Source organism: Chiloscyllium punctatum, chromosome 1, assembly GCF_047496795.1.
Source record: "Chiloscyllium punctatum isolate Juve2018m chromosome 1, sChiPun1.3, whole genome shotgun sequence".
Taxonomy (NCBI): domain Eukaryota; kingdom Metazoa; phylum Chordata; class Chondrichthyes; order Orectolobiformes; family Hemiscylliidae; genus Chiloscyllium; species Chiloscyllium punctatum.
The window spans coordinates 166,042,906-166,059,472 of NC_092739.1; the positions used below are offsets into that span (position 1 = coordinate 166,042,906).

Sequence of the window (16,567 nt, forward strand, 5' to 3'; positions counted from 1 at the left end):
TCTTAACTGCCCTCTGGGCAATTAGGGATGTGCAAGAATTGCTGGGCCTAGCCAGAGACGCTCTCATCCCGTGAATGAATAACAATGGAACGGCCATGCTGTTTGTCTGTCTGTGTGTCTGGCCTTGCTGGTGAGGGCAATGTCAGATTGCCAACTCTTGTCCAGCCACACCATAGCCCATCAAATATGGCATGGGTACAAAGTACCTTTGTCTTATATCTGCCGAGTGGCCAGGTTGTTATGGGAATGGCAAGTGTTCAGATGGGGTTGAAATCCAATCAGAGGGATGCCACCGGGAGGTGTTAATGCAGCTGGGTTTGGTAAGACACAGTGAGAAATCTCACTAGGCCTCACGGAGAGAAATCCTCCAAAATTGTGACACAACGCGATGTTTCTAACTCCCTCTTACCCAAACAAACCAGTAAGGGGTATCCCAGTGCCTCCCATTTTGTGTCATCCATTTCTTAGGCCAAAGTGTCAGTGGGCAGGCCGGACGTTACCACCCATCCCTCATAACACCGCCCTCTAGGGGCTTGCCGGGGCTATTGCTGAGGGCAGATCAGAGCCATCCACCTTGCTGTGGGTCTGGAGTCACGTGTAGGCCAGACCAGGTAAGGATGGCAGGTTCCTTCCCTCAAGGATATTAGTGACCCAGATGGGATTCTTACAACATTCAATGAGAGTTTCGTGGTTGTCATCACTAAAATCAGCTTTATTTCCACACTTGTTAAAGGTTTACATGTATTTGGAAAAGCAAGGACTGATTAGGGAGAGTCAACATGGCTTTGTGCATGGGAAATCATGTCTCACAAACTTGATTGAGTTTTTTGAAGAAGTAACAAAGAGGATTGATGAGGGCAGAGCAGTAGATGTGATCTATATGGACTTCAGTAAGGTATTCGACAAGGTTCCCCATGGGACACTGGTTAGCAAGGTTAGATCTCATGGAATACAGGGAGAAGTAGCCATTTGGATACAGAACTGGCTCAAAGGTAGAAGACAGAGGGTGGTGGTGGAGGGTTGTTTTTCAGACTGGAGGCCTGTGACCAGTGGAGTGCCACAAGGATCGGTGCTGGGTCCTCTACGTTTTGTCATTTACATAAATGATTTGGATGCGAGCATAAGAGGTACAGTTAGTAAGTTTGCAGATGACACCAAAATTGGAGGTGTAGTGGACAGCAAAGAGGGTTACCTCAGATTACAACAGGATCTGGACCAGATGGGCCAATGGGCTGAGAAGTGGCAGATGGAGTTTAATTCAGATAAATGCGAGGTGCTATATTTTGGGAAAGCAAATCTTAGCAGGAATTATACACTTAATGGTAAGGTCCTAGGGAGTGTTGCTGAACAAAGAGACCTTGGAGGCCAGTTGAAAGTGGAGTCGCAGCTAGACTGAGTGGTGAAGAGGACATTTGTCAGTAGGGTCTGTTTCTGTGCTGCGTGACAGTAGTCCTGTGTCTCCTGAACAATCATCAGGCCTCGTGCTATTCGGCAAGTAAGAGAGAGTGGGAGTAGGCCATTCGGCCCCTCAGGTCACATCTGCCATCCAATAAGCTGATGGCTGACCCTCTATCTCAAAGCCACAAGGGGTAGAGGTAGGTACAGTTATAACATTTATGGGACATTTGGACCGGGACGGGGATAGGAAGGGTTTAGAGGATCTGTTCACCGAGCTGGGAATTTGTGTTGCAGACATTTCGTCCCCTGTCTAGGTGACATCCTCAGTGCTTGGGAGCCTCCTGTGAAGCACTTCTGTGATCTTTCCTCCGGCATTTATAGTGGTTTGAATCTGCCCCTTCCGGTTGTCAGTTCGAGCTGTCCGCTGCAGTGCTCGGTATATTGGGTCCAGGTCGATGTGCTTATTGATTGAATCTGTGGATGAGTGCCATGCCTCTAGGAATTCCCTGGCTGTTCTCTCTTTGGCTTGTCCTATAATAGTAGTGTTGTCCCAGTCGAACTCATGTTGCTTACCATCTGCGTGTGTGGCTACTAAGGATAGCTGGTCGTGTCGTTTCGTGGCTAGTTGGTGTTCATGCATACGGATCATTAGCTGTCTTCCTGTTTGTCCTATGTAGTGTTTTGTGCAGTCCTTGCATGGGATTTTGTACACTACGTTGGTTTTGCTCATGCTGGGTATCGGGTCCTTTGTCCTGGTGAGTTGTTGTCTGAGAGTGGCTGTTGGTTTGTGTGCTGTTATGAGTCCTAGTGGTCGCAGTAGTCTGGCTGTCAGTTCGGAAATGCTCCTGATGTATGGTAGTGTGGCTAGTCCTTTGGGTTGGGGCATGTCCTCGTTCCGTTGTCTTTCCCTTAGGCATATGTTGATGAAATTGCGCGGGTATCCGTTTTTGGCGAATACATTGTATAGGTGTTCCTCTTCCTCTTTTTGCAGTTCTGGTGTGCTGCAGTGTGTTGTGGCCCTTTTGAACAGTGTCTTGATGCAACTTCTTAAGTCACCACAAAGGTTTACAGGAAAGCCACACACACAGACCAAGTCCTAAACTACGAAAGCAACCACCCCAACACACACAAAAGAAGTTGCATCAAGACACTGTTCAAAAGGGCCACAACACTCTGCAGTACACCAGAACTGCAAAAAGAGGAAGAAGAACACCTATACAATGTATTCGCCAAAAATGGATACCCGCAATTTCATCAACAGATGCCTAAGGGAGAGACAACGGAATGAGGACATGCCACAACCCAAAGGACTAGCCACACTACCATACATCAAGAGCATTTCTGAACTGACAGCCAGACTACTGCGACCACTAGGACTCACAACAGCACACAAACCAACAGCCACGCTCAGACAACTCACCAGAACGAAGTACCCAATACCCAGCATGAGCAAAACCAATGTAGTGTACAAAATCCCATGCAAGGACTGCACAAAACACTGCATAGGACAAACAGGAAGACAGCTAATGATCCGCATCCATTAACACCAACTAGCCACGAAACGACACGACCAGCTATCCTTAGTAGCCACACACGCAGATGACAAGCAACGTGAGTTTGACTGAGACAACACTACTATTATAGGACAAGCCAAACAGAGAACAGCCAGGGAATTCCTAGAGGCATGGCACTCATCCACAGATTCTATCAACAAACACATCGACCTGGACCCAATATACCGGCCACTGCAGGTGACAGCTGGAACTGACAACCAGAAGTGGCAGAGACAAACCACTATAAATGCCAGAGGAAAGATCACAGAAGCGTTTCACAGGAGGCTCCCAAGCACTGAGGATGTCACCGAGACAGGGGACGAAACGTCTGGAACACAAATTCCCAGCTTGGCGAACAGAACCACAACAACGAGCACCCGAGCTACAAATCTTCTCCCAAACTTTGAAGGGTTTAGAGAAACATAGGCCCAATGCCGGCACATGGGACTAGTTCAGTTTGGGAAAACTGGTGAGCTTGGAAGACTCCATTCCCACTTTTTCCCCATATCCCCTTGGAAAACCTGGAAATGTACTGTATTGGGAGCCCTGCGCTGCCGTGCTGTGATAGGTCAGCGTGTGCTGGGAGCCCTGCACTGCCGTGCTGTGATAGGTCAGTGTGTACTGGGAGCCCTGCGCTGCCGTGCTGTGATAGGTCAGCGTGTGCTGGGAGCCCTGCACTGCCGTGCTGTGATAGGTCAGTGTGTGCTGGGAGCCCTGCGCTGCCGTGCTGTGATAGGTCAGTGTGTACTGGGAGCCCTGCGCTGCCGAGCTGTGATAGGTCAGTGTGTGCTGGGAGCCCTGCGCTGCCGTGCTGTGATAGGTCAGCGTGTGCTGGGAGCCCTGCACTGCCGTGCTGTGATAGGTCAGTGTGTGCTGGGAGCCCTGCACTGCCGTGCTGTGATAGGTCAGTGTGTGCTGGGAGCCCTGCACTGCCGTGCTGTGATAGGTCAGTGTGTACTGGGAGCCCTGCGCTGCCGTGCTGTGATAGGTCAGTGTGTGCTGGGAGCCCTGCGCTGCCGTGCTGTGATAGGTCAGCGTGTGCTGGGAGCCCTGCACTGCCGTGCTGTGATAGGTCAGTGTGTGCTGGGAGCCCTGCGCTGCCGTGCTGTGATAGGTCAGCGTGTGCTGGGAGCCCTGCACTGCTGTGCTGTGATAGGTCAGCGTGAGCTGGGAGCCCTGCGCTGCCGTGCTGTGATAGGTCAGCGTATGCTGGGAGCCCTGCGCTGCCGTGCTGTGATAGGTCAGCGTGTGCTGGGAGCCCTGCGCTGCCGTGCTGTGATAGGTCAGCGTGTGCTGGGAGCCCTGCGCTGCCGTGCTGTGATAGGTCAGTGTGTGCTGGGAGCCCTGCGCTGCCGTGCTGTGATAGGTCAGCGTGTGCTGGGAGCCCTGCGCTGCCGTGCTGTGATAGGTCAGTGTGTGCTGGGAGCCCTGCACTGCCGTGCTGTGATAGGTCAGCGTGTACTGGGAGCCTTGCGCTGCCGTGCTGTGATAGGTCAGCGTGTACTGGAAGCCCTGCGCTGCCGTGCTGTGATAGGTCAGCCTGGAGAAGATGTCATTGTCTCTGCATTGCCATATAACCTGTGATGCTGTGACTCTGAGATGGGGCTGCACTCCACCCCTCGTGGCTCCGTCTCTTTCCCAGAGTCCAGTCACTATGACCCTGTTCTCCCACAGGAGGTCCTTATGGAGCTGTTGGCGTGGACCTAGCCTTTGAGAAGATGCTGGGCCAGATCTTTGGCCGTGATTACATTGAGCATTTTAAGGTGAAGCGACCGGCAGCCTGGGTGGACTTGATGATTTCTTTTGAAGCCCGGAAACGGACTGCCTCCCCGAAGCGGCTGAACCCTCTCAATATCTCCTTACCGTTCTCCTTCATCGACTACTATCGCAAATATAAAGGGCAGAGTGTGGAAACTGCACTGAAAAAAAGCAGGTAACAAACATCCCTCGTCCCTCTGTCGCCAGACCAGCTGGTGAACTCTGAAACTAATTCATCGGTTTATTCACGGAATATACAGCGGCTCAGTGGTTAGCAACCTGGGTTCGATTCCAGCCTCAGGTAACTGTCTGTGGGGAGTTTTGTTATGGATTAGGCCAGACCACTCAAAATGTTCCTAAACAGGGAGCCCAGACCATAACATTGCAACTTGTTTCGGTAAGTGTACGGTGAGAATTACCCGGAGGAAGTTAGTGAGGTTGATTGCCAGGTTTTAAAACAGACAGAAACTTATTCACAAACTTACACAAAGGACAGAGTAAAGAAGCCCTACAGAACTCAGTGTATGCAAACTAGACTTCATTCTGTTGTTCCGAATATACACTACAGTCCCTGTAACCAAACCCCTTTAAAGCAAGTTAAAAAATGGAACAGATGCTTACAGGTTGAAGTTAGAGGGGCAGAAAGAGAGAGAGAGCCTGTTCCCACAAGGCTGAACTCCTAACTAGTTCTGGACTGACCTGCTCAGCCAGAGAGCTGACCACTCCCCTTTCATTATACAGGTCACTTCTAAAACATGACCGCTTTAACCTGAAGTCTCATCTGTTTACAGATAAACGAAAAGGCCTCTCAATACCCTTTAATCTCTGGACTAAACGAGTCTCCTCAGACCCTGGGTAGGTTTATGACCCCTCTGAAAACAACCAAGGACACTGTCTCTTTGAGAAAAGGAACAGCTGTTTTAGTAAAAATAAAGGGACCAGCTTTGTGGAGTTTGTACATTCTCCCCCTGGGTTTCCTCTGGGTGCTCCGGTTTCCTCCCATAGTCCAGGGATGTGCAGGTTAGAGCGGATTGGCCATGGGAAACACATGGTTATGGGGGGGGGGGAGCGGTTGACATGCTCTTCAGAGGGTCAGTGTGGACTCGATGGGCCGACTGGCCTCACCCTACACTGCAGGGAGTCTATGAAAACAAACAAGTGTCCTCATTCGCTGGACAGTGCCAATATTCTGACTGACTCATGGGAACTGTGGTCCATCTCAGTCGAGACTGGGCACAGCAGGAGACCACTCAGCCCTTCAAACCTGCTGTACCACTCACCCTGACTGATCCTCCACCTCAACCTCACATTTCCGTTGCCCCCTCCCACTTCCTTTGCCCTTGATGCCTGGAAATTCCACGAACGTTATCTGTCTCCCCCCCCCCCCCCCAATTAGTCAAAGTGACCCCGGTCTCCACAGTAGCCCGAGAGTGGTGGAGAATTGGACATGGTCCCGCAAGGTGAAGTCACGACCCTGGTATGAGAGACGGCCCTCACAGACAGCGGGCACTCAGATAACCACACGGGTGAGCACTTCGGCTGGGTGGTAATGGTCACTTCCGCGGGCCTGGGGCAGGGGTTGAACCTGTGTTCAGGGTCTCACTCGACATCCCCAAAACCAAGCAGCTGGCCGACAGAGCCAGGCCACGCAGTGCTGTCAGGATGAAGGTGTTCCTCCTCATCTCCGTCTGTAGTGGGCTCTCCCGTATCCGCAGACTGCACCCCCCCCACCCCTGGGATCTAATCTCTCCCAGCCACGGGAATAACATCCTCCCTTGTATCTGCTAAATAAAACTCGATGGAACTGTGGAACCAAAAACAGGGGCTCCCCAGGAAGGGTCACCAGACCCCAGCACGTTAGCTCCGATTTCTCTCCACAGACGCAGCCCAGACCTGCTGAGCTTCTCCAGCAAGTTGGTTCTTATTTCTCTCTGCGTCTACTCGATCCAGCCCCCCCCCCCCATCCCCGTCAGACTTCCCTACGTTTCTCATCCTCCTAACCTCGAACGAGTGAAGACCCTCTCGAACCAAGTGCTCCTCCTGAACACAGACGCAGCTGGGGAGATTATTCAGGACCGGAGTTATACCGTCTGCTTGATCCGAACCTGCCTACAGGGGGCACTGCCAGAGCAGGCTCATTGTCAGGTACTGTACTGTTCCATTGGCTGGAAGGCTCCATTTAAAGAGAGTCCCTATAGTGTGGGAACAGGCCCTTTGGCCCATCAAGTCCATACTGCCCCTCCAAAGAGCAGCCCACCCAGACCAACCCTACTCCTATAACATTTCTGATGGTCAGTCAACCCTAACCTGCACATTGTTAGATTATGGGAGGCAACCCACACAGACACGGGGAGAATGTGCAAACTCCACACAGTCAGTTGCCTGAGGCTGGAATTGAACCCGGGTCCCTGGTGCTGGGAGACAGCAGGGCGAACCACTGAGCCAGCCCTGGCATAGTCTACAGGGATCACAGCCTGCACTGGCTACATTCCCCAGCCACAACACTCCAGGAATTCCCTCATCCCACACACAGAGAGAGAGCCGTGTGAGGGAGGGGAGTGTGTGTCCGGGTGAGATATGAACTCTGTGTGTGGGTGTGATGTGACGTGTGAGATGTGTGATGTGTATGAGTGTGATGTCAAATGTGTATGAGTGTGTGATGTGATGTGAAGTGAGTGTGTGTGTGTGAGTGTGATGGGTGTCTGGGTGCGTGATGTGAAGTGTGTGAGTGCGATGTGTGCGTGAGTGTGATGAGTGTGAGAAGTGTGTGAGTGTGTGAGGTATGTGTGTGAGGTATGTGTGAGTGTAATGTGTGTGAGAGTGTGAGGTGTGTGAGTGTAATGTGTGTGAGAGTGTGATGTCTGTGAGAGTGTGATGTGTGTGAGTGTGAAGTGTGGGAGAGTGTGATGTGAGTGTAGGTGTGTATGAGTGTGAGGTGTGTGGGAGAGTGTGATGTGAGTGTGATGTGGGAGTGTGTGAAGTGTGTGTGAGTGTGTGATGTGTGCGAGTGTGGATGTGTGTGTGAGTGTGAAGTATGTGTGAGTGTGTGATGTGAAGTGAGTGTGAAGTGTGGGAGTGTGTGAAGTGTGTGTGAGTGTGTGAAGTGTGTGTGAGTGTGTGAAGTATGTGTGAGTGTGTGAAGTATGTGTGAGTGTGAAGTGTGGGAGTGTGTGAAGTGTGTGTGAGTGTGTGAAGTGTGTGTAAGTGTGTGATGTGTGTGTGAATGTGAAGTGTGGGAGAGTGTGAAGTGTGTGTGTGTGTGGATGTGTGTGTGAGTGTGAAGTGTGGGAGTGTGTGAAGTATGTGTGAGTGTGTGATGTGAAGTGAGTGTGATGTGTGTGTGAGTGTGAAGTGTGGGAGAGCGTGAAGTGTGTGTGAGTGTGTGATGTGAAGTGTGTGAGCGTGATGTGTGTGTGAGTGTGAAGTGTGGGAGGGTGTGTGTGAGTCTGTGATGTGAAGTGTGTGAGTGTGATGTGTGTGATGTGAAGTGTGTGAGTGTGATGTGTGTGTGATGTGTGCGTGAGTGTGTGATGTGCGTGAGTGTGTGATGTGCATGAGTGTGATGCGTGAGAGTGTGAGGTGTGTGAGAGTGTGAGATGTGAAGTGTGTGAGTGTGATGTGTGTGTGTGATGTGTGTGAGTGTGTGAAGTGAAGTGTATGAGTGTGATGTGAAGTGTGTGAGTGTGAGGTGTATGAGTGTGAGATGTGTGTGATGTGTGTGAGTGTGTGATGTGAAGTGTTTGAGTGTGATGTGTGTGAGAGTGTGTGATGTGAAGTGTATGAGTGTGCTGCGTGTGTGAGTGATGTGTGTGAGTAATGTGTGTGAATGTGATGTGTGTGAGAGTGTGAGGTGTGTACGAGTGTGAGATGTGTGTGTGTGATGTGAAGTGTGTGATGTGTGAGCGTGTGATGTGATGTGTGTATGTGTGATCTGTGTGTGTGATGTGAAGTGTGGGAGAGTGTGATGTGTGTGAGTGTGATGTGTGTGTATGAGTGTGATGTGCATGAGAGTGTGTGATGTGTGTGTGAGTGTGATGTGCATGAGAGTGTGTGAGTGTGATGTGAAGTGTGTGAGTGTGAGGTGTATGAGTGTGAGATGTGTGTGATGTGAAGTGTGTGAGTGTGATGAGTGTGAGGTGTGTGTGAGCATGATGTATGTGTGAGTGTGATGTGTGTGAAGTGTGTGAGTGTGAGGTGTGTGTGAGTGTGAGGTGTGTATGAGTGTGATGGGTGTGTGAGTGTGATGCGTGTGATGTGTGAGAGAGTGATGTCTGTGAGAGTGTGATGTGTGTGAGAGTGTGATGTGTGTGAGAGTGTGATGGATGTGTGTGAGTGTGTGAAGTGTGTGAGTGTGATGTGTGTGAGTGTTATGTCTGTGAGAGTATGATGTCTGTGAGAGTATGATGTCTGTGAGAGTATGATGTCTGTGAGAGTGTGATGTGTGAGTGTGAGGAGTGTGTGAGTGAGGTGTGTGTGAGTGTGAGGTGTGTGTGAGTGTGATGCCTGTGTGAGTGTGATGTCTGTGAGTGTGAGGAGTGTGTGAGTGTGATGTGTATGTGAGTGTGTGAAGTGTGCGAGTGTGATGGGTGTGCGAGTGTGATGTATGTGTGAGTGTGATGTGTGTGTGAGTGTGATGTGTGTGATGTCTGTGTGAGTGTGATGTCTGTGTGAGTGTGATGTTTGTGAGAGTGTGATGTGTATGAGTGTGAGGAGTGTGTGAGTGTGATGTCTGTGTGAGTGTGATGTGTATGAGTGTGAGGAGTGTGTGAGTGTGATGTGTATGTGAGTGTGTGAAGTGTGTGAGTGTGATGTCTGTGAGAGTGTGATGTTTGTGAGAGTGTGAAGTGTGCAAGTGTGAGGTTTGTGCGAGTGTGAGGTGTGTGTGAGTGTGATGTGTGTGAAGTATGTGAGTTTATGGTGCGTGTGAGGTGTGTGTGAGAGTGTGTGAGTTTATGGTGCGTGTGAGTGTGAGGTGTGTGTGAGTGTGATGTGTGTGAATGTGATGTGTGCGAATGTGATGTGTGCATGAATGTGATTGTGTGTGTGATGTATGTGAGAATGTGTGAAGTGTGTGTGTGATGTATGTGAGAGTGTGTGAAGTGTGTGAGTGTGATGTCTGTGTGAGTGTGATGTGTGTGTGAGGTGTGTGAGAGCGTGATGTGTGTGAGTGTGATGTGAGGTGTGTGAGAGCGTGATGTGTATGAGTGTGAGGTGTGTTAGAGTGTGAGCAGTGTGAGTGTGATGTGTGAGAGTGTGATGTGTGTGTGAGTGTTTGACGTGAAGTGTGTGAGTGTGAAGTATGGGAGAGTGTGATGTGTGTGAGTGTGAGGTATGTGTGAGGTGTGTGAAAGCGTGATGTGTGTGAGTGTGATGTGTGTGAGAGTGTGAGGTGTGTGTGAGTGTGATGTGAAGTGTGTGAGTGTGATGTGTTTGTGAGTGTGATGTGTGTGAGTGTGATGTGTGAGAGTGTGAGGAGTGTGTGAATGTGATGTGTGAGAGTGTGTGAAGTGTGTGAGTGTGAGGTGTGTGTGTGAGTGTGATGTGTGTGTGAGAGCGTGATGTGTGTGAGTGTGATGTGTGTGTGACTGTGATGCATGTGAGAGTGTGTGATGTGTGTGTGAGTGTGATGTGTGTGAGAGGGTCTGATGTGTGTGCAATGTGTGTGTGATGACTATAACTCCAGGCTGGTGTGTGACATCTCCCATCATTCCCACAGCACCTCACTCGTCAAGTGGTCTTCCCAGGGAATGCTGCGAATGACTCCCCAGGCCATCGCTGAACTCTTCCAGCCCACAGTCAGGCAGATAGTGGGACATATCGGTGAGTAACTGAGGAATACCAGTGAGTAACAGAGTCACTGCTCTCACTCCCACACAGTCCCCGCCCTCACACACAGTCCCCACACTCACTCCCACACAGTCCCCACTCTCACTCTCACACTCCCACACAGTCCCCACACTCACTCCCACACTCACACCCACACAGTCCCCACTCTCACTCTCACACTCACACACAGTCCCCACACTCACTCCCACACAGTCCACTCTCTCACTCTCACACTCACACACAGTCCCCACTCTCACTCTCACACTCCCACACAGTCCCCACTCTCACTCTCACACTCCCACACAGTCCCCACACTCACTCCCACACTCACACCCACACAGTCCCCACTCTCACTCTCACACTCCCACACAGTCCCCACACTCACTCCCACACTCACACCCACACAGTCCCCACTCTCACTCTCACACTCACACACAGTCCCCACTCTCACTCTCACACTCCCACACAGTCCCCACACTCACTCCCACACTCACACCCACACAGTCCCCACTCTCACTCTCACACTCACACACAGTCCCCACACTCACTCCCACACTCACACCCACACAGTCCCCACTCTCACTCTCACACTCACACACAGTCCCCACACTCACTCCCACACAGTCCACTCTCTCACTCTCACACTCCCACATAGTCCCCACACTCACTCCCACACAGTCCACTCTCTCACTCTCACACTCCCACATAGTCCCCACACTCACTCCCACACAGTCCCCACACTCACTCCCACACTCACACCCACACAGTCCCCACTCTCACACTCCCACACAGTTCCCACACTCACTCTCACACTCCCACACAGTCCCCACACTCACTCTCACACTCCCACACAGTCCACTCTCTCACTCTCACACTCCCACACAGTCCCCACACTCACTCCCACACAGTCCCCACACTCACTCCCACACAGTCCCCACACTCACTCACACACAGTCCCCACTCTCACTCTCACACTCCCACACAGTCCCCACACTCACTCCCACACTCCCACATAGTCCCCACACTCACTCCCACACTCACACACAGTCCCCACACTCACTCCCACACAGTCCACTCTCTCACTCTCACACTCACACAGTCCCCACACTCACTCCCACACAGTCCACTCTCTCACTCTCACACTCACACACAGTCCCCACACTCACTCCCACACAGTCCCCACACTCACTCCCACACTCCCACACAGTCCCCACACTCACTCCCACACAGTCCACTCTCTCACTCTCACACTCACACACAGTCCCCACACTCACTCCCACACTCCCACATAGTCCCCACACTCACACCCACACAGTCCACTCTCTCACTCTCACACTCCCACACAGTCCCCACACTCACTCCCACACAGTCCACTCTCTCACTCCCACACTCCCACATAGTCCCCACTCTCACTCTCACACTCCCACACAGTCCCCACTCTCACTCTCACACTCACACACAGTCCCCACTCTCACTCTCACACTCCCACACAGTCCCCACTCTCACTCTCACACTCACACACAGTCCCCGCCCTCACTCACACACTCCCACACAGTCCCCACTCTCACTCTCACACTCCCACACAGTCCCCACACTCACTCCCACACTCACACCCACACAGTCCCCACTCTCACTCTCACACTCCCACACAGTCCCCACACTCACTCCCACACAGTCCACTCTCTCACTCTCACACTCACACACAGTCCCCACTCTCACTCCCACACAGTCCCCACTCTCACTCTCACACTCCCACACAGTCCCCACACTCACTCCCACACAGTCCCCACTCTCACACTCCCACACAGTCCCCACTCTCACTCCCACACAGTCCCCACACTCACTCCCACACAGTCCCCACTCTCACACTCACACACAGTCCCCACTCTCACTCCCACACAGTCCCCACTCTCACTCTCACACTCCCACACAGTCCCCACACTCACTCCCACACAGTCCCCACTCTCACACTCCCACACAGTCCACTCTCTCACTCTCACACTCCCACACAGTCCCCACACTCACTCCCACACAGTCCCCACTCTCACTCTCACACTCCCACACAGTCCCCACACTCACTCCCACACAGTCCCCACTCTCACACTCCCACACAGTCCCCACTCTCACTCTCACACTCCCACACAGTCCCCACACTCACTCCCACACTCCCACACAGTCCCCACACTCACTCCCACACAGTCCACTCTCTCACTCTCACACTCACACACAGTCCCCACACTCACTCCCACACAGTCCCCACACTCACTCCCACACTCACACCCACACAGTCCCCACTCTCACTCTCACACTCCCACACAGTCCCCACACTCACTCCCACACAGTCCACTCTCTCACTCTCACACTCCCACACAGTCCCCACACTCACTCCCACACAGTCCCCACTCTCACACTCCCACACAGTCCCCACTCTCACTCTCACACTCCCACACAGTCCCCACACTCACTCCCACACAGTCCACTCTCTCACTCTCACACTCACACACAGTCCCCACTCTCACTCTCACACTCCCTCCCACACTCCCACACAGTCCCCACACTCACTCCCACACAGTCCCCACTCTCACACTCCCACACAGTCCCCACTCTCACACAGTCCCCACTCTCACTCTCACACTCCCACACAGTCCCTGCCCTCACTCCCACACTCACACACAGTCCCCGCCCTCACTCTCACACTCTCACACAGTCCCCACACTCACTCCCACACAGTCCCCACTCTCACACTCCCACACAGTCCCCTCTCTCACTCTCACACTCGCACACAGTCCCTGCCTCACTCCCACACTCACACACAGTCCCCGATCTCACTCTCTCACTCTCACACAGTCCCCTCTCTCACTCCCACACAGTCCCCACTCTCACACTCCCACACAGTCCCCTCTCTCACTCCCACACAGTCCCCACTCTCACACTCCCACACAGTCCCCTCTCTCACTCCCACACAGTCCCCACTCTCACACTCCCACACAGTCCACTCTCTCACTCTCACACTCCCACACAGTCCCCACTCTCACTCTCACACTCCCACACAGTCCCCACTCTCACTCTCACACTCCCACACAGTCCACTCTCTCACTCTCACACTCACACACAGTCCCCACTCTCACTCTCACACTCCCACACAGTCCCCACTCTCACTCCCACACTCCCACACAGTCCCCACTCTCACTCTCACACTCACACACAGTCCCCACTCTCACTCTCACACTCACACACAGTCCCCTCTCTCACTCTCACACTCACACACAGTCCCCACTCTCACTCTCACACTCCCACACAGTCCCCTCTCTCACTCTCACACTCACACAATCCCCGCCCTCACTCCCACACTCACACAGTCCCTGCTCTCACTCCCACACTCACACCCACACAGTCCCCACTCTCACTCTCACACTCACACACAGTCCCCACTCTCACTCTCACACTCCCACACAGTCCCCACTCTCACTCTCACACTCACACACAGTCCCCACTCTCACTCTCACACTCCCACACAGTCCCCTCTCTCACTCTCACACTCACACAATCCCCGCCCTCACTCCCACACTCACACAGTCCCTGCTCTCACTCCCACACTCACACCCACACAGTCCCCACTCTCACTCTCACACTCACACACAGTCCCCTCTCTCACTCTCACACTCGCACACAGTCCCCTCTCTCACTCCCACACAGTCCCCACACTCACTCCCACACAGTCCCCGATCTCACTCTCACACTCGCACACAGTCCCTGCCCTCACTCCCACACTCACACACAGTCCCCGATCTCACTCTCAGACTCTCACACAGTCCCCACTCTCACTCCCACACTCCCACACAGTCCCCACTCTCACACTCCCACACAGTCCCCACTCTCACACTCCCACACAGTCCCCTCTCTCACTCTCACACTCGCACACAGTCCCTGCCCTCACTCACACACTCACACACAGTCCCCGATCTCACTCCCACACTCTCACACAATCCCCACATTCACTCCCACACTCTCACACAGTCCCCACCCTCACTCTCACGCTCACACACAGTCCCCGCCCTCACTCTCACACTCACACAGTCCCCGATCTCACTCCCACACTCTCACACAATCCCCACCCTCACTCCCACACTCACACACAGTCCCCACATTCACTCCCACACTCACACACAGTCCCCACATTCACTCCCACACTCTCACACAATCCCCGCTCTCACTCTCACACTCGCACACAATCCCCGCCCTCACTCCACACTCGCACACAATCCCCGCCCTCACTCCACACTCCCACACAGTCCCCGCCCTCCCACACAGACCCCGCCCTCCCACACAGACCCCGCCCTCACACACAGACCCCGCCCTCACACACAGTCCCTGCCCTCATACACAGTCCCCGCCCTCATACACAGTCCCCGCCCTCATACACAGTCCCCGCCCTCACACACAGTCCCCGCCCTCCCACACAATCCCCGCCCTCCCACACAGTCCCCGCCCTCCCACACAGTCCCCGCCCTCATACACAGTCCCCGCCCTCCCACACAGTCCCCGCCCTCCCACACAGTCCCCTCCCTCCCACACAGTCCCCCCCCTCCCACACAGTCCCCTCCCTCCCACACAGTCCCCGCCCTCCCACACAGTCCCCGCCCTCCCACACAGTCCCCTCCCTCACACACAGTCCCCGCCCTCACACACAGTCCCCGCCCTCCCACACAGTCCCCTTCCTCCCACACAGTCCCCACCCTCCCACACAGTCCCCGCCCTCACACACAGTCCCCTCCCTCCGACATAGTCCCTGCCCTCACTCACACACTCCCACACAGTCCCCGCCCTCACTCCCACACTCACACACAATCCCCACTCTCACTCTCACACTCCCACACAATCCCCACTCTCACTCCCACACTCACACACAGTCCCCGCCCTCCCACACAGACCCCGCCCTCCCACACAGTCTCCGCCCTCCTACACAGTCCCCACCCTCCCACACAGTCCCCGCCCTCCCACACAGTCCCCGCCTCCCACACAGTCCCCACCCTCCCACACAGTCTCCGCCCTCCCACACAGTCCCCGCCCTCCCACACAGTCCCCGCCCTCCCACACAGTCCCCGCCCTCCCACACAGTCCCCACTCTCTCTCTTTCTCTCTCTCCCTCTGTCTCAGTTACACACAGAGCTTACACAGAGTCACAGCCTCGGTGGTCCACTGAGTGTTTGTTGGGACATTGTGCTGAAGTGTGCTGGTGAACTGGAGCCGTGGTCTTGTTGTCTTTCCCAGAGAAGCTGATGAGGAAGCCAGAGGTGTGTGGAGTGAAGTTCCTGTTTTTGGTGGGTGGGTTTGCCGAGTCTCCCATCCTGCAGCTGGCTGTCCAACAGGCTTTCAGTTCCCGCTGCCGGGTCATCATTCCCCAAGATGTCGGCCTCACCATCCTGAAAGGGGCTGTGTTGTTTGGCCTGGACCCTACCATTGTTCGGGTCAGGCGCTCCCCTCTCACCTACGGCGTTGGCGTTCTCAACAAGTTTGTGGAGGGTAAGCACCCGAGGGAGAAGCTGCTGGTCAAAGATGGCATCCAGTGGTGCACGGACATCTTTGACAGGTTTGTGTCCGTGGACCAGTCGGTGGCACTGGGCGAGGTGGTACAGCGTAGTTACACCCCCGCTCGGCCTGGCCAACGGAAGATCATCATCAACGTGTATTGCAGCAGCCAAGACAACGTCCAGTACATCAGTGACCCGGCGGCACGCAAGTGTGGCACGGTCAGCCTGGACCTGTCAGAGACGGACAGCTCCCCGAAGCAGCGGCGCCGCCGAGAGATTCGCACCAGCATGCAGTTCGGAGATACCGAGCTCCGAGTCACTGCCCTGGACGTGGCCACCTCACAATCTGTCAGAGCCTCCATCGACTTCCTGTCCAATTAACTGTGTCCGCGTCGGGGGGAGGGGAACGAGGGGGTGTGGCAGCCCGGCAAAGGAAGCTGGGGAGGGGGGGGGGGCGGGGCGCGGGGGTGAAATGGAGAAGACCGACGGGGAGGCAGCAAT

At 53.8% G+C, this 16,567-nt stretch overlaps 1 protein-coding gene across 8 annotated transcripts in view; it reads left to right on the forward strand.

Moving 5' to 3' along the window:
• The window catches only part of LOC140481630 (heat shock 70 kDa protein 12B-like), a 168,158-nt gene extending 151,686 nt beyond the window's left edge, over positions 1-16,472 (forward strand). For all 8 annotated transcript variants that reach the window (XM_072578169.1, XM_072578128.1, XM_072578138.1 and 5 more), the window contains 3 exons: positions 4,626-4,884; positions 10,426-10,529; positions 15,807-16,472. In XM_072578169.1, the coding sequence (XP_072434270.1) occupies positions 4,626-4,884; positions 10,426-10,529; positions 15,807-16,447 (1,004 nt within the window). In that variant the 3' untranslated portion in view covers positions 16,448-16,472. The remainder of the gene's footprint in view (positions 1-4,625; positions 4,885-10,425; positions 10,530-15,806) is intronic.
• Positions 16,473-16,567: the final 95 nt, after the last annotated feature.